At 32.4% G+C, this 21290-nt stretch overlaps 1 protein-coding gene across 1 annotated transcript in view; it reads right to left on the bottom strand.

Annotated features, from left to right (window-relative positions):
* The window catches only part of LOC106645530 (protein unc-80 homolog), a 676041-nt gene that overhangs the window by 144332 nt on the left and 510419 nt on the right, over nt 1-21290 (bottom strand). Inside the window, exons 15-17 of the mRNA XM_089596422.1 lie at nt 19038-19362; nt 18382-18961; nt 18027-18236 (exon numbers count right to left, since the gene is read on the bottom strand). Of these exons, the coding sequence (XP_089452548.1) occupies nt 18027-18236; nt 18382-18961; nt 19038-19362 (1115 nt within the window). The remainder of the gene's footprint in view (nt 1-18026; nt 18237-18381; nt 18962-19037; nt 19363-21290) is intronic.

Here is a 21290-nt window from a genome sequence, read left to right on the forward strand (position 1 = left end):
AGACAAAAAAAAGTGTCTGGAAGCAGTCAAAGAAAAGCTTGAATTTATTGAATATTATCAAGTATGGACAATTGTCAACCGACTATTTGTAGACAAACACGACGCTAAGATGCACACCATTTATTCCAAATGGATCTTCAAAAAAAAGACTGACTTAAACTAAAACACAGTGTATAAAAGTAGACTTGTGATCAAAGGTTTTAAAGACCGAAAAGAGAACAAGTTCAAAGAGACGTATGCTTCAGTCTCTAGACTAACCATAGTCAGAACTGCTCTCTCGATAATCAATAAATACGGTTTGGACGTTTAATAAATGGATGTTAAAATTGCCTCTCTCAATGGATCTCTAGAGGACAATATTTTGATGGAAATACTTAATTGAGTAAGAATCGACTCAGAGTTCAAGAAAACAAATGTATGCAAACTTTAGAGATCTTTATATGCACTTCAAATAAGCCCTAAGCATTCAAATGAACGGTTCACACAGGAAGCTCTGAAACTTAGATTGAAAAAAGACATCAACGAACCATGCTTATTTATCTGGTGGAAGAACGGTCAGATGGTTCTACTTGTACTATATGTAGACGATATCCTGCTAGCAGTAAATGATAGTGGTAAGCTTACTGAAATCAAAACCAAGTTTAATTAAATATTAAAGATAAAAAACTTGGGACAACCTGAACAGTTCCTTGAAATAACCTTTTAAGAACCTAAAAAAATTGTATATTGCTCTTATAAGAAACTACTAGACAAAAATGAGATCTGTACAACATACCTATGGTGATGTTCAATGGTTCTAATAAATTTCTACGTGATAATGCATATATAAAGATGTTTTGAATGTATAAGCGTAAGCATTTTTTAAATGAGACAAATACTTCATAAATTTACCAAAGAAAATAAGTGTCTTAAAAAAGTACAGTTTTAAGATTCTTTCCCGTATCGCTTATTTTTATTGGTTACTTTTATTGAACTACTTCATTGTTAAGTTCATTGCAATGCTTTTGTAAGGCTTATACCAAAAGTTAAATAACTCCTTGGAATAGAATTGTAAAAGAAAATACTGAGTGAGTAAACATATTGGAAATCCTAAATGTATCATTTATTTTTCTAGTTTTTATCATAAGGTGTTTGTAGTGTATTGATAAGACCTAAATTTTTTGAATCACAGTTAGTAAGTAATTCTGTCATGCTTATGATGTACAGTTATTTATTACGAAAACAATAAATTTAATATGCAAGTTACTTAAACAATCGTTTTATTTGACTACGTCTCATTAGACTTCGACTTGAAAAATTAATTATTCATGTTTGAATATTAACTACCTAAATCAATGACCTTAAAAGGCTTGTGTTTATAGATTGTAACTTAGGGTAGCTCAGAGAATAGTTAGAGCCTCCGATCTTAACGATTATTAATACTACTTTACATTTGTGTTATACGAATAAATAAAGAAATAATTTTTTTCTGACAGTAAATAAATTAGTAAATTTCTTTCTTGCGTTTTTGACTTATGACACACGGTTCAAATAACAAAAAATAAGGTTACATTTTTATTGTCTGACATCTTATTTTTCTCTTTGAGCTCCAAATTACGTCACCAAATGTGGGCTGAAATAATTATAAGAAATAGTAAGGGTAAGTAAGGCAATAATCTTTCTTTGAATAAAATTTTTTTTTGGTAAAGAAACTCTACAACTTACGTTAATACTTAAAAGCATCTAATTGTTACGTACTGATAGTTAGTTAAATCCGAGCAGGCTATGCATTCGGTCGTCAGAAGGTATCTTTCCACATATCTCTGTAACTTCTTCATTAATACTTAAATAAACATACATAATCTGTTTTGTCAGAACCATTTTTATTTTCCACCGTCTTCCAGGTTACGACATTAAAAATTCATAATTCCGAAATTCATGAAAACTATAAATATATATACTGCCAGTATTATCCGTAGAAGGATAACACTTGCAAAAAAATGATACTATTTTGTTAAAAGTCATACCTGACCAAAAAAAAATTTGGTAGGTATCTTTATCTCTATGGTATACATGACGAAAACAAAAAACAGAAAATTGTCACGTAAAGGCCTTAAAAAAATGTAAAAATGGCTAATATAGATTGTTACATCTACTTTAAAAATAATATTTAAAATGAGGAGATGCTGAATGTAAAAGAATGCAAGACTTTTAGCCATAAAAATGAACCACGCTGGGCCCAAATTGGCCTAGCCATTAGTTTGCTAATCGTAAAAGCTACCATTTTAGGATTCGTTGTCAAAATTTAACAGCTTACGTTTTTATTGTTTGAAGAAACGAAATTCATAAAGCCAAAGATTTGTATTGCAGTTTTAAACGGACACAATAAATTTTAGTTTAATCAGATATAAACTTCTTGAAAAATGCAGGTATAACCAAAATAGGCGCTTTCGAAAAATGGCCCTAAATCAGTTTCAGAACTATGTAGGATTATTTTTAAAGTTTTAACTCTTTTCAAAAGATACTATACTATCTAATTAATTTTTAGAACTATATCCTAAAATGGTTGTGTAGGAGCACCATGAGGTAAGTTTAAGAAAGCAGACGAAGCCTCAGTGACCACGCTAGTATTACTTTCAGATTTGCACAATTAAATTTTTAAATACCAAAAAAAAGTATTTTCACCGGTATGCCTGATGTGATTAGGCTTTATTCTGTCATTTTATTTCCATTGTACAGTTTTACTGACAAGAATAGGCCAAAAATTTGTTAGAATAATGAAAGCAATACCTGTGTATCTCAAAATGCTTCAATTTTTTTACAAAATTTCTTCTAGATTAGCCTTTACAATAAGAGGCTTTATCGTTAAGTTAGATAAAAGCAAAATTTTTTCTGTATATAATTGGAATAGGTGTGCTCTTGAAAAAAGTCTCAAGTAGAGAGCGTAAGCAGGATCACGATTAATTTAGTATTGCGGCACAAATCAATGTCCAAGGGAAAGTAATGACGAAATTAGAAGTTAAATGTTTATCTTAAGATCTACAATATAACTAGAATTTGGTAAATAAAACCGATTACCTTCAAGCAAAAAAAAACCGTTGTACAATGCTTCAATATTGTTAAGTTATATTGAAGAAGTAACATTAATGCATGAGTGCAACTAATAAAGTTCTGAATTTTAATATAAAGGGGAAAGAACTTTCTTTAATGTAAAACTAGACTCATCAAGCCGAGGACGAGAAGAACTACATCCCAAGCAGCAAAAGTAGATAGATATTACGTATTGAATAGCACGACGTGCATGGAATCTGTCGCGGCTCAGCAGCAGAACACAGGCTCTCGCACAGGTGTTACTCGCACACCGGTCTGTAGGCGAAGAGAGCGAGCGCGGGACATCGCCACGTTGAGAAGCCCGAGCACTCGAGGAGCCAGGGCGGGGTACCCTCGTAAGTGCATGTGTGTGTAGGCTGTGGAGCTTACGGAGCATAGCAACTATAGTAAGAAAACCACTTCATTCGTAACATCCACGGAAGCTTCCCACCACTACTCTATGGACAGACAAATCGAATAGTGCTGCTGCTTGAGCTCGCTGTTGGCTTGGCATTACGATTATTTTCACGTGACCAGAAATAGTTTAAAAAAATTAATTTATTGTCACCAACTTTGATGATTATTTATGAAGAACTCAAAGCCGTAACTTTTAAAAATAAAGTGACTTGTACACATGCTGCACTTCTCCGGAAGCTTATAAATGAGACTTATCTAACTCTAAGAATGCTGATGGGCCCCATTTCAAGAGTACGTTATTTTAATAAAAAAAATGTAATTAAGTTAATTGCGATGATGCGTACAACAAAGTGCTTATCTACATAAAACACGATGGAGATTACGATTCTATATCCATTGCAACCAAAACACTTTTTTTAGTGATACAGAAAATTTATTTCAAAAACTTTACAACCTACATTAATTTTAATTGTACTATTATATTCTTGGTTATTTCTTACTTGCTAGGTAACGTTTACGTCAAATTCCGCTAATCAGGGGAAAAATAGAGGGGGTAGTGAAAGTATAAATGGTCTCTTAGTAAATCTATTTACATATATGATATTAATGCTCATGCCGTATCTTCGTCTGAGCTGTTTCTCCCCAAATTTGACGCTGGTCAAAATAAAAGTACAAGAGCTATCTTTTGCATTTTTTCCACTCATTCGATTGGTGCAAGCCGTTTTTTGATACACATTACTATATTCAAAATATATGTTTTTTTTTTCAAAAACTTGTATAAAAATAAGTTTTTTGCAATGAACTATAATACTTAAAATTTTTGAACCTTTTTTTACATGATCCATTTTTTCATGATAATACAGGTAAGAGAAATTTCCAGACTTTGGGCCTTTGTTTCTTGGTCCACACATCTAATATATTTATGCTATGCTTTGTTAAATGTAAATAAAAATATTATGGCACAATTCAACATTACTTTGTTTAATTTTGTTAATGTACGAGTACTCAACAGTATTATACTAAGTTTTCTCCAAATACCAAATACGTAACTAAATTATATGTATTTCTGCAAGATACCTGCAGTGGCTCGAGGCATTACTAGCCACCAATAGAGGCCACGCCCATTCTTCCGCAATGCGCTCTTACAGTTCTTAGTAAAGTATCTTCAAACTTGAATGAGCGTAGAAAATAGCGATATCGCTTGACTAAAGCATTTAAAATCAAAAATTTCAAAAAATCTGGGTTAGCTTTTGACGGCATCAATTTTTCTCGTATGCGCTGCATACTAAGTCATTCACGTATACAGAGCAGCTGGTATTAAAGCGTAGAATGCGATAAATTTCTAGATACTAAATATGTAATCTTAAGACATCACAAGCCTTTAACTTTATGAAAAATCTTATTTATGCCATAAGTAACTTTAAAGGGAGATAAGTAGCTACAGCAGTGGTAGCAGATAATCATTACAGCATGCTTTTTTAAGTCGGTCTCATGCTTAGAACCTAACTGTTAGTAGTAAGAGTTCCAGCATTCTCGTCAATTAGTTTTTAGTCTGTATGTGATAAGGAGAAACACAAAAAGTTTAAGAAAAGACATAAAAGTGTTAGTAGGATAGCAAGAAAAAAAAAGTAAGACTATGTGTGAACAACTTTAGCAGTTTCTGTGCTCTTCATAGTAAAAGTCTGTCCACAAGTTGAGGACAATAGACGAAACTAATCAAAATCCAAAAAGGGGACAGAGATATAAAGAAAGAGAGAGAGAGAGAGAGAGAGAAAGAATGACAAAAAGAGAGAGGGAAAAAGAATAAGAGAGAGATCGAGAGATAAAGAATAAAAGAGAGAGAGAGAAAAATGAGAGGGAGAGAGACTTAATTCATAAGATTTTCAACAGTATAAGAGAATAAATGTTCTAGAAAGTAGAGTTAAGTATTGTAGAGTAGTCTGGAGTAGAGTGTGCAGAGTAAAAGACCTACAGACGGTAAATACAATATTTATAGATCAGGATAAGAATAAGATGAGTTTGAGTTGAGAAATAAGGAGGTAGAAAACTAACTAGCGATTCAGAAAATAATAGCATAAAGAAGTGTTAATTACGTAACAAAAAGATCAGAAAAAAATGTTTCGTTCAATTTTTTCTATTAACATCTTAAGAGCTACAAAGCTCAGTTCAAATAGGATAATTACACAAGAGTGAATAAAAAGTGTAGAGCAAAACAAAACATAAAATATCTTATGAAATAAAGTTATAATATTGTTCGATAATGATATAAGGATAAAAAAGAATGACAAAAGCAAAGCAACGTAATCGGGAATGCATTTAGTGATGAATTCGGAATTAATTATTTTTGAAACTTTAGTAATAATATGATGTATAGTAATATCATGCATTCAAGAATATAAATGCATGAGAAAAAAGTAGGTTCTTCCATAACATTATTTATATGATTCTTTACCTCACCTCTCCCATAAGTCTAGTGTTCGTACTCACAGTGCTCAGAGCAAAACAGCTTGCTAAAAAGCGAGAATTTAAAAAAGAAAAACTGTCAGGGGTAAAGAGAGGATAAGGAGTATTTTTATTTAAAAAGTATAAAAAAATATTAAAGAAAGAAATCCCAAGAAAATTGTCAGTTAACCATGCTTCTGTTACGTTCGAACTTCTATAAGTAAAGAGTGGAACTCGTACATTTGTTCTACAAACAAATAAATTTAATTTTAGTTCGACAGAAACCAGCCATGGACCCGACGGCCTTATTTGCTTTTACTAACAGTATACTTTTCTTTGAAATCGTTGTGGTGTTACGTTTCACCGAGTGATATGCATGGAGTGGTGTACGCTGAGTGGGCATTGACCTACTATTTGAGTTTATGTCTTATATAATACGGTAGTAGCGTATCTTATTCGTTTTTTTATCTCACGTCCTTATGAAGGTCTTTATAATACAGTGTCTATCTTATTTTTCCTCGATATTCAATTTATTTACTGAGGTAAAGATTACGTGTCAATCAATAAGAATTGTTAGATCTTGAAATATTTTACATAATTTAGTAATTAAAATGGTTTTAAATGAATAAAGTTAATTTTATTAACAACCGAGTTATGTCTTATATAATGATTTCATAAACTAAAAAAAGCCAGAAATAGATGATCTTATAAATAGTATAGATAATCAATAATAAAGTTTTGGATTTGCATTCACAATGCTCTAAAATTTATAGTTTTCTTAACTCAACTAATTTCTATGATCGTGGGTTAGCCGCTGCTTGCGCGCACATAGTCGCAAGATTTTACAAGGTTGACCACAACGATGTTCCTAATCCTATACGAGAGCACTCATGGTGATGAAAATAATTAGGCTTCTGCTTTAAACGTTGGAACCCAAGTCGACGGTTCTTTTTTCTTGTTCTTCCTTGATTCACTTTTTTGGCGAGTCTACAGTGGCCTCGTTTTGCTCAAGCTTTTCTCACACAGCTTAGTTATTAAACTAAGCCTTACATTTGCTTAAAATGCACGCTTTTAACACGTAGCTTAATCACCAAACTAAGTCTTACATCCGCTAAAAGGACGCAATAGAACTCACTCTCCAACCTTTATAGTTACTTTAGAGCACTTGGTAAAAGAGAAAAGGCGAATATTGTAATGTGCGAGGAGTTTTCACACTCTTGCGTTTAAAAAGGACTCGTTAAGTTAGAGATCTGAACGACCAATCAGAGCTTAACCTCATTACCGTTAACTGACACGAGCACAGTCGTGGTGCAATAATTTTACAGTAATAAACAGTTAAAGCTGCTGATCTCTTGGATTTTACATTAAGTACAAGTTGCTGTCGAAATTGTTTATGATTTTTTTGTGTACATCCGCAGCAAAGAATTTTAAAGTTGTTGATTAATCACATTATTTGGTATACTTGTGTTAATTGAATTTATAAGATGAGCGTCTTATAAGATTGTTTGAGGTTGCATGCTTGATTTTAGTTTTGTGACGGTAGCTTGTTTAAAAAAAAGTAAGTCATATGTCACGCGATTGCAGAATCAGGTATACTGCTCGATGGTTTGAGATCGCTGTTTTTTTGCTTTTTATAATTTAGAAATGAAGCTCTGTGTTTTGAAGTGATAAATATTAAGTATATGACATGAGATGTCACACGCCCCCCCCCACTTAGCTGATTGCCGCCCTCGGCAATCATAAGAGCGAAAATAGTCAAACACATGTCAAGTACTAAAAATACGAACACAATTTTAATATATATATATATATATGTCTAGTAGTATCAAACATTAAGATAGAAGAATAAGACATTAAGATTTTGTTTTACATATGATTGAATACAATTTATGAGATAAATCATTATTTCTTGAGATTTTGTTGTTGCAAGTTTTCCGTGTTGAACTTATTGGAGGTGATATTATTTTACAGTTATAATTGTAGAATGGATTGTTATTTAGAAATGACAGCTTAATGGTCACAATTTTGCTTAGTTTAGTAGGAATGATGTTTGCATTTGATTTATGAATAAGGTGATTTAAAGTTGTTGGTCAATTGTTTTCCTTTTTTTTTCTCTTCTCTTACCTGAAGTCATTATATGGTATGGGGGGCAATGTCATTAGAGTATAGGATAAGTTTGGTATACATCTTTTATCTATAACGAGTTGTGACGAGCTGTATTCTGGGCGTGTTGATAAAAGTCAATAGAGAGTTGTCGGTTACTTTCAATAGACAGATGGCGATTGCTTTACTTCTTGAATGCAGCTTTTATTGGTAGTGTTATGCAGTAGGCATGGATGTTTGCATTTTACGAATTATTCTAATGGCTTTATTATTTTACGCAATATTTCTGCGGGATCGGTACTGCTTCATTGACCTTGCTCTATTGCTCAATTGAAATTAAGTGAGAGAAGGTACTGCAGTGTTGCTGTCACGCCTTTATTATATTGTCTTTAATCCTGCGTAAAATTGTGTTGTAACACTATGAGGTTTATTTTTATTGATGTTTCACATGTTTGAAAAGTTTTTTGCAAACTATAAGACATAAATGCCACTGTAGATTTTTGTGACAACTTTACAATGCAATAGTCTTAAACGAAATGTTGTTCAAGGTTAGTGGTTGGAAATTCTTCTTTAAAACGAGAAATCTTCCGTTGACAGTTTCACACGTGCATAAAAATTGTTTTATGTTTTCAAGCTATATGTAGTACAATAAAAGAGTATATCTTTAACTAGTTGTAGACGCAAACTTGTAAAAAAATTTTTGTGAAATTTTATTTAATTGTAAGAACCTTTTTTTTTTTAAGTGGTTAAAAAGTTTTGGTATTATTGGTAATAAAGTTTGGACATTACTTACATTTTAAAACATTTTGGGAAGAGTTTCAGTTCAAGGACCTAGTAACTGAAATATAGTTATGTATATTTTAACTAATGAAATTATTCTCTTACAAAACTGTTAAGGTTTAATCTTATTATTTAATTTATTATGAGTCACATCTTATGAGCTTATAAACAAATGTGAGTTTTTAACAGAGTTCAAAATAAAGTAATAAGTATAAGTTAATTGTACTCGCAGAACTGGGCTGTTAATTAAAGAAAATTTTATGAAAGTAACTTTTCATACACGAGTAGTGAATTGCAAGCGTTAAAAGGAAGAAATTATTATTTTTGTCTTATCCGTACTTATATTGGAGTAAGTCTCGATGGGAAAGTCTTATACGTAACAGAGCTTTACTTTATTCAAATGTTTGATAATCATTTCTTTATTCTCTGGTTTAAGTGTTAAGTTGTTATTATATTTATTTATAATGGTGATTTTAAAAATTCCGTTATAATGTTTATTTATTTTTTCTATCCAAGATTCTTTGAGTGCAAAAACTTTCATATCAACTTTTAAATTCTGAGGTCTAGCATGCTTATTATAATTTTGTTTACTTTTGTGTTTACATTGGATGAGCTTATCGTGGGCTTTTTCATGCATATTTCTTAAACAATAGATCAAATTAATAAGATAATTATTATAAGACTGCATTTTACTATAGTGCTTTCTTTACGAATGACTTGAACATAGCGTTCAGCATTCTATTGCTGTTCTAACATTTCAAATGTGGCAGTGGGTCGAGTAGATGGTGTCAAGTTACTCTGCTTCAGAGCGTAATGTTGTTTTATGAATGTGTCTCACTGGTTTTCACTTTAACGAGAAGGTGTATTGGATATACTACCATTCGTTTTTTTTTTCTTCCCTGGCTTCCTCACTATCTTCTTGTTCAATAGTAGAAACATTAGGCTCTTTCCATACAGTATCGACATTGTCTTCTATTACCGTAGATGTAGCTTTGGTGTGTTTTATAGGTGATTTTGATCTTACTGAAAAGCTTTCTTTTTTTTACAGAATGCTCAGAGTCATTGGAATAGTCTAGTTAACTATTAGATAAAGTTTTTAAATTCTGAAAATTTGTTTTGGTTGACTCTGGTTCATTATTTTCCGTTGTTCTTGGCACTATGTAATAATCCTTATATAATCATGTATCAGCAAAGTTTGTATTTTGCGAACAATTAGTTCAAGTATATTGTTCATCATTATTTTTATCCAAACTGCTTTCCAAAGCATCTTCATACATTAATCTGAGAGCGGTGGATTGTAGCTTTAGATTTAGCTTTATTTTAGCAACCGCTTCATCTTCGGATGTTTTTGATGAGTCAGTGTCAAACTTAAATGCCACTAATTTTCGAGATGCAGTTTCGATTTTTTTATTTGTAGAAGTCGTAGAAGTTGACAGTTGTGCTAAAGGGTTAAATATCTGATCCAAGTCACTGGCTCTAGTAATAGTATCTTATTGCAACTCATTATCTGTTGTGGTTAAAAAGGATGAAGAATCTGGTTTAGTATTCATGAGACTAGGAGGTAGAGATTTATCTCTTTGGGGTATCAGTGCTTGCTAGTTCTCTTCATCTTCCGATGTATCTAGAATTCCTGTATCATCAGGGTCTGAAGTGGCCCTAGAGTTGTCAAGAGAAGGTAAACGTCGTTTTTCTTGAGCTTGGTGCTTAAGTAAAACTTGAGCTATTGATAGTCTACTGAGCTCTCCCTGCCCTCCTTCCATTCCTGGCGGTATGATGAGAAGAGACTTTTAGAGCCTTTTTTTCCTCTTGTTGCTTGCTTCGCTGTAGTAGTTAGTTTGAGATTACTTAAACTTCAACGGTGTAAGTCACTGGCCCTATCAGCACGTGCAATAGATGTTTTTGTTTGTCAAGAGGTTCTTAAAGTTGGTTTTAAGGGTAACATGTTACATATGAGACTGTAATGTTTTATAATTACAAGACTTACTATTAAAGCTTGAACTATTAAAGTGACTACTGCTTCTGTTACTGCTGGATGTTGAAATTTTTCCGATCCTTTAATGCCTTCCCTTAAAATCTATATCATCTTTTATGGTATTTATTACATAAGAATCTGCAGGGTTACGCGATAAAGCGTCAGCATTTGAATTCAAACGTCTGGATTTGTACTTATAGGTGTAGTTGTACCCGCAGAGTTTGGCTCTCCATCGATCAAGGCGACTCATGGGGTCTCTTATTGATTCGATCCATGTCAAAAGTTCGTGGTCTCCGTAAACTGTAAATTTTGATCTGTATAAATAGTGTCAACAATGTTATACGGCGGTTATTACTGATAAACACTATTTTTTAGTTGTGGAGTAATTTCTTTCGCATTTATTGAGAGTGTGAGACATTTAGGATACAGGACGGTCTTCTCCTGGTTCTCTTTAATTTAAAATAGCACTGAGAGCTCAGTTGGATGTGTCGGTAGTTAGAATAAATGGTTTGTCGAGATCAACACATGCAAGTACCAGTGCCTCATTTTTTATGTCCTCATTATGTGACCTTAGAGGTGAGAAATTGGTATTTATCTAGATGCTATTTGAAACCAGCATCTGACAGTATATTACATAATTTTCTTATTTTCATTTTATGTTCTTCTAAAGTCTTAGTACATATTATAATATCATCTAAAAAAATTGATAGTTATGTGCCTTGCAAACCCAATAATACAAAAAACAATGAGACCTTGGAATATAGCTGGTGCATTACATAATTCAAATGGCATACCTGTATACTTGTCATGGTACTAAGTACTAAGACTTGTTTTATGGCGACCTTCCAGAGATACTTCAATTTGATGAAATATATTGGCTAGGTAAAATACTGAAAAAAATTCCGACCCACCAATTTGCTCCAGTATCTCTGTAAGATTAGGCAGTTGGTAAGCATTAGGGATAGTTTCAGCGTTTAATTTTTTGTAATCCATTACGAGACAATGTCTTTTTTCTCCGTTGGGTCCTGGATTTTTTGGGACAATCCACAGCGGACTATTGTACGGGCTAGAAGAATAGCTGATGGTTCCTTCTGGAAATGATTTCATAATCTGATCTCCAACTTTCTTGTAAAAAGCAGGAGGGTATCTATATTGTTTAGTAAAAACAGGTTTATTGTCAGTTGTTGGTACATTATGTTGTACATATGACCTACGTGGAGCAGCATCATATTTAATGTACAAAAAATGTGAATACTTTTTTACTATCCGGTAAAGTTATTTATGGTTTGTCTTATCATGATAATGCTGGCGAAAATTTTCCATAGTATATTTAATTATTTTGTCTTTTGTTATGTTGAGAATATGATCACTCAAATCTGAGTCAAGAAAATTTTCTGAATCATCTAGATTAAAAGGTATGAAATTTTGCATAGGGATCTCGATTTCTACTGGCTCTTCTCTAGTGTTGAGCCATCGTGGAACAGCGGCCTTTATCGTGTGTTACTGCTGCTTCACCTATGAATATACCAGGAGTAGTTTTTATCAAGCGCAAGTATGCTTGCAAATGACTGTAAGGTTATGTTACAAAAATCTCTAGGAGAACCATTACTCTGGCTGGTATTTCGTATACACGATTTTGACCAAAGGTTACTCCTGTAGGCTCAAAATGTTCACAAGTTGAAAGAAATTTAAAGTTTCCTTCATTGATGCTAATATTATCTATAATTTTGTGGAAATTATTTATATTACTTATATTATTTGAAGCAATTCAAGTCCACATTCTTCGTCACTTATTGTTACACTTCTTCTATGATTTTTCCAGGAATCGTTCAAAGGCTGGCAAGATTGTGTTTCATTCGATTTTTGACACAAGCTTACAGATGAATAATTTATGTCATTATCACGATATTGAAGAGCTGGGTGTGATACTATTCTTTTGTCTCAATTGAACATAGTCGGAAAAACTTTTGTGTCATTAGGGTTGTAACAATAAGATATATTATCGCGATTGTACTTGTGAAGATCGTTATAGTCAACTTCTTGTATATAATTTTGATTGAGCTAAAAACATGCCAAATTTCCTTGTCTGTTTTGTTGATATACTGATAAATTTTGGCTTGCTGTAGGGTGTAACTGCTGAGCAAGGTACATACGTGAGCTTTGATAGTACGTTGTAGCGTGAGTATCAAGGTATAATATTTCTCTAACTCCTTCTACTATTAAAGCTACTTGTAAAGCACCAGAAAACGTTTTTGGTACGTTTGACATCATAATGGCCTTAAATTCATTGGGTAGGCCTTGCATGAATGCTTGATGGCCAATCATTTCTAGATATAACTTAAAATCAGGCTGTTGATTTTTATAAATATTGTTGAAAACGACCTCTATTATAGCTGCTCTAGCGCCATAATTAATGAGTTAAGAAATTCTCTTGCGAAAATCGAGAACAGTTTCTTCCTGATTTCTTTAAGAATTATTAATATTGGTTATGCGTTGAGTGTAAGATTTAGAAGGAGCTAAGTGTGCCTTTAAATTACTTATAACATCATCTAATATATTTTTGTTAATCAATCTAGACGATTTCTTGCTCTACCTCTTAGCCTAGACATAAATCTTCTTAAAAACATGTACTTTTTTTCATTTGAAAGGGACTTACCATTTTCAACATCTTTCAAGAAATATCTGAAAAATGTATTTTGACTCTTTTATATTGGTATGTCTAAGGTAGCTTGAACTATACGTAAACCTTAACTATTTAAGGCTACGTTATGAGATAACTCAAGAAATTCCAGTGATTTTTCGACTTCCCCTGCCCTATAGTATTGTTGGAGTATCTGTAACCGTGTAGCTACATCTGCAACCTTGCTTATTTCCTTAAGTGTATGGTCCATTATGAAAAAAAAAAAAAAAAAAAAAAGTTGAAAATAAATAAGGAAAGACAATAAAAAAGATTAAGAAAAACAAACGAAAATAAAAATTCTCATTTGGTAACAGCATACTCTAAGTAAAACAAGAGGCTAAGTTATCCATAAGGGTTGCTAATTTGTTACGCCCGAGCTTTTATAAGTGAAGGGCGGAACTTATACATTCGTTCTCCAAACAAGTAAATTAAATTTTTTTTCGTCATAAATCAGCCATCAGACCAAAAGCCTTATTCGATTTTACTTACAGTATATTTTTCTTTGAAATCGTTGACTCAGCGTTAAGGTGTTAGGTTTCACCGAGAGATATGCATGGAGTGGTGTTCGTTGAGCTGGCGTTGACTTACTGTTAGAATGTATGTCTTATGTCATACGGTAGTCGCGTATCTTATTTATCTTTTTATTTCATGTCCTTATAAAGGTCCTTATCGTACAGTGTCTATCTAATTTTTCCTTGTCATTCAATGTACTCATTAAGGTAAGAATTATAAGTCAATTAATAAGTTATTCGATCTTAAAGTGTTTCATATAATTTAGTGATTGAAATGCCTTTGAATTTAGAAAATTTATTTTATCGACAACCAAGTTATGTTTTATCAAATGATTTAATAAACTAAAAAAAGTCGAAAATAGTTAATTTTACAAATAGTATAAATAATAAAGTTTTAGATTCGCATTTAGAATGTTATATAATTCTTAGTTTCTTCAACTTAACTTACTTCTATGATCGTAGGTTTACCGCTGCTTGCGAGCACGCAGTCACAAGATTTTACAAGGTTTTGACAGCAACGATGTTTCTAATCCTATACGAGAGCACTCGTGGCAAAATGAATATTTAGTCTCTTGCTTTTAACGTCAGATTTCAAGTCAACGGTCCTTTTTTTTTTGTTCCTCGATTTATTTTTTAAATGAGTTTATAGTGGCCTGGTTTGCTCAAGCTCTTCTCACACAGCTTAGTCACCGAACTAAGTCTTACATCCGCTTAAAAGACGTAACAGAACTCACTCTCCAATCTTTATAGTTACTTTAGAGCACTTGGTAAAAGAGAACAGGCGAACATTGTTATGGGCAAGGAGTTTTCATACGCTTGCGTTTAAGGAGGACGCGTCAAGTTTGAGATCTGAACGACCAATAAGAGCTTAACCTAATTACCCATGCTTGACACGAGCACAGTCGGTGTACAATAATTTCCTAGTAATTAATAATTAATACTGCTGATCTCTTGGATTTTACATTAAGTATAAGTTGCTGTCGAAATGGTACATGATTTTTTTTGTATACATTCGCTGTTAAGAATGTTACAGTTGTTGATTAATAACATTGTTTGGTATACTTGTGCGAATTTATTTTGTAAGATGAGCGTCTTATAAGATTGTTTGAGGTTGCATGCATAGTTTTAGTTTTGTGACGGGAGCTTGTTTAGAAAGAAGTAAGTCATATGTCACGCGATTGCAGAATCAGGTATACTGCTTGATGGTTTGAGATCACTGTTCTTTCACTTTTTATAATTTAGAAACGAAGCTTTGTGTTTTGAAGTAATAAATATTAGGTATATGACATGGGACCCCACACTTCAACTAAAGTCACATCCTGGCTAAAAAAGCTCTGCTGCACAGTTAACATTGGATTCAGTAAGAAAGTATTTGTAGATCATTTGTGAAAAGTTCATGGAAGCTTTAAATAGAGCAGTGTCAATGTTTAGTATAACAGGAAGACCCAGTATATCTTTTTGAGGAATAGCGGAGAACAAAAAAAGCTAGAAAACGCAGCCCAGGCCATAATAAGAGATAATAACGTGGCTACTATAAGAAAAATAGATTAAAAAAAAAAAGTGGGCTAAACTAAGAAAGGAGAATGTAATCATCAGATACGGGTATGGCACAAATTTAATAAGATAAATAGAGTGGTTTAGCCATTATTAGTAGTTACTGGTTAGGCTGTTCCAACCAGTTGAGTCTTAGAGCTGTTGCCACATCTTAAAATACTTTTGAACTGGTTCAGGATTTGGGGACAGTCTTCAATACCTGCCACCTAGTAAGAGATGTTAAATTTTACTTTGGTATAGAGGTAGACATAGTGGGGGTTACAACATCAAAACAGTGACAATATAGTACAAAGCTAATGAAAAGATGTCATGCCAATCCAAAGGTTGCGCATTGCTGGCATATTATCACAAGCACCAGGTACTGAAGCAATCTTATTGCCAACGAATACTGCATAAACTAAGACTTTCTCATTATTGACCTTAGCCCACAGTTTTCAGGAGAGTGAAAGATTAGTGCTACAGCTAAATATACGATCAAAAATGAGACCATAGCATGTACACTGTATCACGTTCAGCCATGACACCTCACAGGTGTAACATTACTTATGACTTTTTTTGCACTATTGTGCACATGACGATAAGGATAAACTTTTTTTTAAGAGCTAGTTATCGTAATAGATAAGACCTTACACATGGCAACATGTTTCTAACTACTTAAGATTTCCAAGCTAGTCTGTCATGTGGGAGAAATATGGTCATATAAATCTGTTGAAAGTACCTCAGGAAAGATATTATGAAGTAGACGCAGTAAAAGGCAGGTTATTTGTATAAGGTAAAGAAGAAATAAAATAATGGCTTCTTCTAGTAATGTTCAGATGTGAAGAAAGTATTAGGTTTTACATAATGAGCCACAAAATTACAGTCTGTGGTTCTTATTAGAAGCAGCCAAGTATAAGAGAAAATATTTAGCCAAGTACTCAGCAGAGGTGGCAACAAATTTGTTTAATTACAGTGTATAAAGCAGATGATAGATAGCACTTACAAGAAACTGGTTATATAAGACTACATTGACGAGTAAATACGCTGATAACTTAATATTGTTTAAAACAGTGTGTCACGAATTCAGGGTGTCAACTGTAAGACAACTTTAAGCGTAAGCTATATCTCACTATACTTGTTATATCATTGATTACTTCTAAAAGATAATAGCCAGAAATCTGGACCCTTTGGTCAGTATCTGCTTTTATGAGAAATATTCTTTTGTTAGTCATGGCAACAACAATAAAGGAGTTGTCTATGATTTTTGTTTTGAGTTTCATTTAGGAAGTTTTTGAATTCGTTAACATCAATGTTATAAATTTTTGGCGACGTTTATGATAAATATAAGCTCATGGTAGCATAAGCGTTAAAAAATTTACACAACTAAATCTTGTGCTTTCAAAATCTTAGATTAATTAGTGTTTGTTATTTTATTGGTAATTTTGGCACATAAATATTGATTTTAAATGTACCAGATACCAAATAACGATTTCAAAGATACCAATGAAAAAAAAATCTTATATACATCATATCAGATACTCCAAAGTATACTGTTGGTAATGACTTTCTGGGTAGATAGTGGAAGTCAACGCCCAGACGGTTCAAGACTGTCCATGCAAGGAAGCTAATAAACGTGGTAAAAGCTAATACAGAGAGTACATGTATGCATGTAAGTCCTCACAGAAGTACGTATAAGACATCGCTTAGGTAGCTCTATCTAGTTTAAAGTTTGTGGACACAATTGACAGCATATGCACGTACACAAATAAGTATAAGCACCTGCGTATTTTTAGACTAGTAAGTACAGATTTTAGAGACAACTAAAATGGTTTATTGTAAGAAGGTTAACGCAAGCTCACATACAAGGTTATTTAGTTCTCTCAACAGAACAGAGATAACATCCCCATGAAACTCTTTTCAGATACTTTAAGTAGGTTATAACCAGAGAAAATAGGGTGGCGGTAATGTATCAGCAAAATCAGTGATGTCTTCTGGTCCTTTCTTCCTTTTAATTCTTAGCGTAGTAGCTGCATGATAAAATATGAGCAAGCATAAGTATTTGCGTAACTTGTTGACAAAAATGTAATTAGAGTAAGAACACTGTTTTTCAAGATCTAGTACTATAATTCGTAAACACACCTTTTTTATGAAATGAGGGTCCAGATAAAAGACTTGAAAAGAAAACATGTAAAAACACCTTTTGAACCCTGAGATACAGAGTATTTATAAATTTTTGTAGTATTTTAGATATTTTACTTATAAGAGAGAGTGAAGTAGCATGATAAAGTAAACTGATGAGAACTAGATTAATAAAAAACATTATATCACATGTTAAAAAACAAAATAATTTTTTTTTCTTCATACGTATATGAGCTAGATAAGGCTGAGGAGACATATAATATAAGATTTCTGTAAAATTCATGAAAGATTTTTTTTTGTTTTTCCAAAAACAACTTTTTAACGGATTGTTTGTAACTAGAAATATGTGTGAATAAGATGTTACAATGGTTAGGTTTACCTAAGAAAGCGACTTGATATAGTGATGTTGATGTTTTACTGAAATTTTTCAAGTCCCTGGCTGCAAAAGTAAGACTACCTGCACGAAGATCATTAGCAGTTTTTGAACTTAATGTTGAAATTTGCATTGTTTTTGTTCCTGAGGGCCACAAAATATTTAAAACTGCAGATAAAGAAAAACAGATGTCGGTTTGTCGAAGTCTTGGAACATCTAGAAACAAATATTATAATTTAATAAGTTATGTAACAATCTTTTATAGTGAGAATACAAATACTTTTTTCAACAGTTTTTAAACTACTAAGAAAAATTAATAATTGACTGTAATAATGCTATATAATATCAATATTGCAGCAACCTTTATTTCCAGTACCAACTTGAAGAATAAGTGGAATCAATAAATTTAATAAAATATTTTCAGCTCGGCCTGCTGTAGCAAACACGTAGTGTCCAACGCAAATACTTTCAAAACTGTAACCATCACCAAAAGAGATTACTTGAAGCGACAGTAGTCGTAGAACTGTGGAGCAAAATTGCTTTGGTGGTAGTTTACTCATAAGAGCAGCTGATGCTGATGATGTTACTTCAATTTGCGCTGTGTCACCAATTATAAGGGCTTGACACGTACTTAACAATGTTTTTAAATTTGGAAAATATGCTACGTAAGGACACCTTTTCAAAGTTTTGTAAACTCCATGTAAAAGATCACTTGCAGCGTCCCAGTTAGTATTACGTCTTACATGATTTTTTTTATGAATTTTACTAAAAGTCTTATCAAGTCGACGAAAAATAACAGTCAATGCTGGCCTCATATCATCGTTAGACCATTCCCCGGAAGGTAAGATATCAGTCATGTACCGTTTTAAGCCTTGACAAGCCATTGCATTTGGATCGTACGGGGAGATTTTTAACAAACTGTGTGCAATATCAGCTAAGCGCTGAAATACAAAAAAAAATTATCTTTGTAAAAACATGTTACAGGAAAATAATATTTTTAATAGTATTGTTAATTACAATATGGCAACGGCAGTCCAGTATTTCAATTGATTTTCCATCATGTAATTTTTTGTTAAGTTCGTTAAGGCGGGTTGAGCATTTATCAACAAACTCACCCACCATATTCAGCAATGTGTCTCTAGGCTTGATAAATTCTCTTTTATAAATTCTTTCACTGTCATCATTCTCTTGATCATAAGTTTTAGTTTTAATATTTTCACTATGTCTACAATAATGGGCTTCCTCATCAAAATCATATTTTGTTGAATACGGACCTTTAGCGGTGTTTTTTTGACTAGAACCTTTGTGATCTGGACTAAATTTTTGCGGACGATTGTAGCATCTGAAAAAAATAATATTATTTTCCTTATATTTGTAACACTAAATCAAATTCATTTAATGAGTCATTTAATCCAGTTCTTGGCATAGAATGGGGGCATATTCTTTATTAAATAACAAAAAAGGTTATAAAAAAACGATTAACTGAGTAACGCTTAAAAAAAATATTAAAGTAACCAAAAAAAATTATATCAAAGAACTTCCATTAAGGTTAGCCAAATATGAATAAAAATTTTATACGAAAATAAAGGAATACAATCATGTGATTATCAAACAACGACGAATTTGGGTTTGGAATACAATGCTCTACACAACAGTCACTTTACCGATGTGTCAAAATCTCCTTCCCACAAAAAAAAATTTTTTGAATTATAAATTTCGTTCATAACAAGGTTATTTACTAGGTACAAAATGTTTTTCTTAATTTTACAAATTTTTTTCACAGTTACAGCTATTCTATGTTGTAATAAATTTATATTTACTTTTTTTTCATAATCCAGCATTTTTTGATAAACAATTATGTAATTTCTTTTAAAACTTATCTTAAGTTTTTTTTCTCTTATAATTAGCTTATTTAAATAAAATCGTATGAATGAATTGTAACATTTTTATTGCGTCTCATTCTTTAAAAAATTTGTTTATCCCTAGTGATTTTTAAGGTACACAAATGGACATATAGTACCACCCTTCCACAGATTAATTTGTACTACAAGATGTCAATTATTGTAGATTCGAATTTAAAGTTTTGTATTTCTGACTTAAGTTATGACAAGCTGATCGTATCGTTTTAAGAATAAAATACAAAGGAAGCTAATAACGAAGTTAAAATCTGTACAGAGTTAACGAAAAATTTTTTTATATTCGCTTATTTCTTAATTAACAATTATTCATTATGCTTACACAATTGGAGTGTTTATAAAAAATTGTATTAACTAAACGTTAATCACCAGTTTGATAAAATAGTAAGTAAACTAGGCAAGTACGTGGCCACCTCCCCCCCTGGCCTCGCTTTGAGGCCAGCTATGGCGTCGTAGCTAGGCTTGAAAGAGGCCATCTCTCCGCCAATAGGGTTTCGTGCTATTACATAGGCCCCCTTTCCGTGCCTGAACTCGCTTACACTTGGCTACAAACACAGGCTGTTTGAAATGTAATTTTAGAAATTTTTAGATTTCAAAACTATTTTTATATCATTGTTACTTCCATTTTTATTTATATTATATGTAACTGATACAAAAATTTTCTCTTAAAGGGATTTAAACCTAGAACTACAGGGTAACAAACAAATAAGCTACCGACTGTGCTATCGGACAGTTAGGAGATACCTGTACTAATACTGATATGTTTAGAAGATGGTACCGCACGGTCTTATGGACAAAAAGTGTGGATGTCTTAGAGATAACTTTGAAGATGACTTTATGATTATTTAACATTATGATGTGCACAGTTTGTCTTGTACGCCCCATTATAATGAGGGCAAACAGTGGCCAGTTTTGTTTTGCTGGTCCGTGGATAGCCCAAATTTGTAATATCGTAAAATTTGAATGGAAATCTCTCTAACCATTGTTTTCTCAATGATCCAAACATATGCACTTTCCTTGTATTGTATGAGTGTTCTCGCAGAATTGTTCCTATAGTATTGTACGAAACATTTCCCAACTCCCACGGTATATCATGAAAACTGCGTTTTCACCATTAATTTTCTTTTTTGTTTTTGTCTGAGAGCCGTTGCCATAGAAATAGTTCTTTGGAGAGATCAACTGATACTGCAAATTTACCATCAGAATGGAGTGCTAGTATAGTTAATTTTTTGATATCTAAATTGTTGACAGGGTGTTTGAAGCCTTGCATATCAACTATGTAATGTATTAATTGCTAATAAACTTCTCATTATTATATTTTTGAATACTTCAATGCCCAATCTTTATTTCTTTT

The sequence above is a fragment of the Copidosoma floridanum genome, unplaced genomic scaffold (genome assembly GCF_036245765.1).
Source record: "Copidosoma floridanum isolate Cflo_tuat_1 unplaced genomic scaffold, Cflo_Japanese_pri ptg000004l, whole genome shotgun sequence".
In the NCBI taxonomy this organism is placed as follows: Eukaryota; Metazoa; Arthropoda; class Insecta; order Hymenoptera; family Encyrtidae; genus Copidosoma; species Copidosoma floridanum.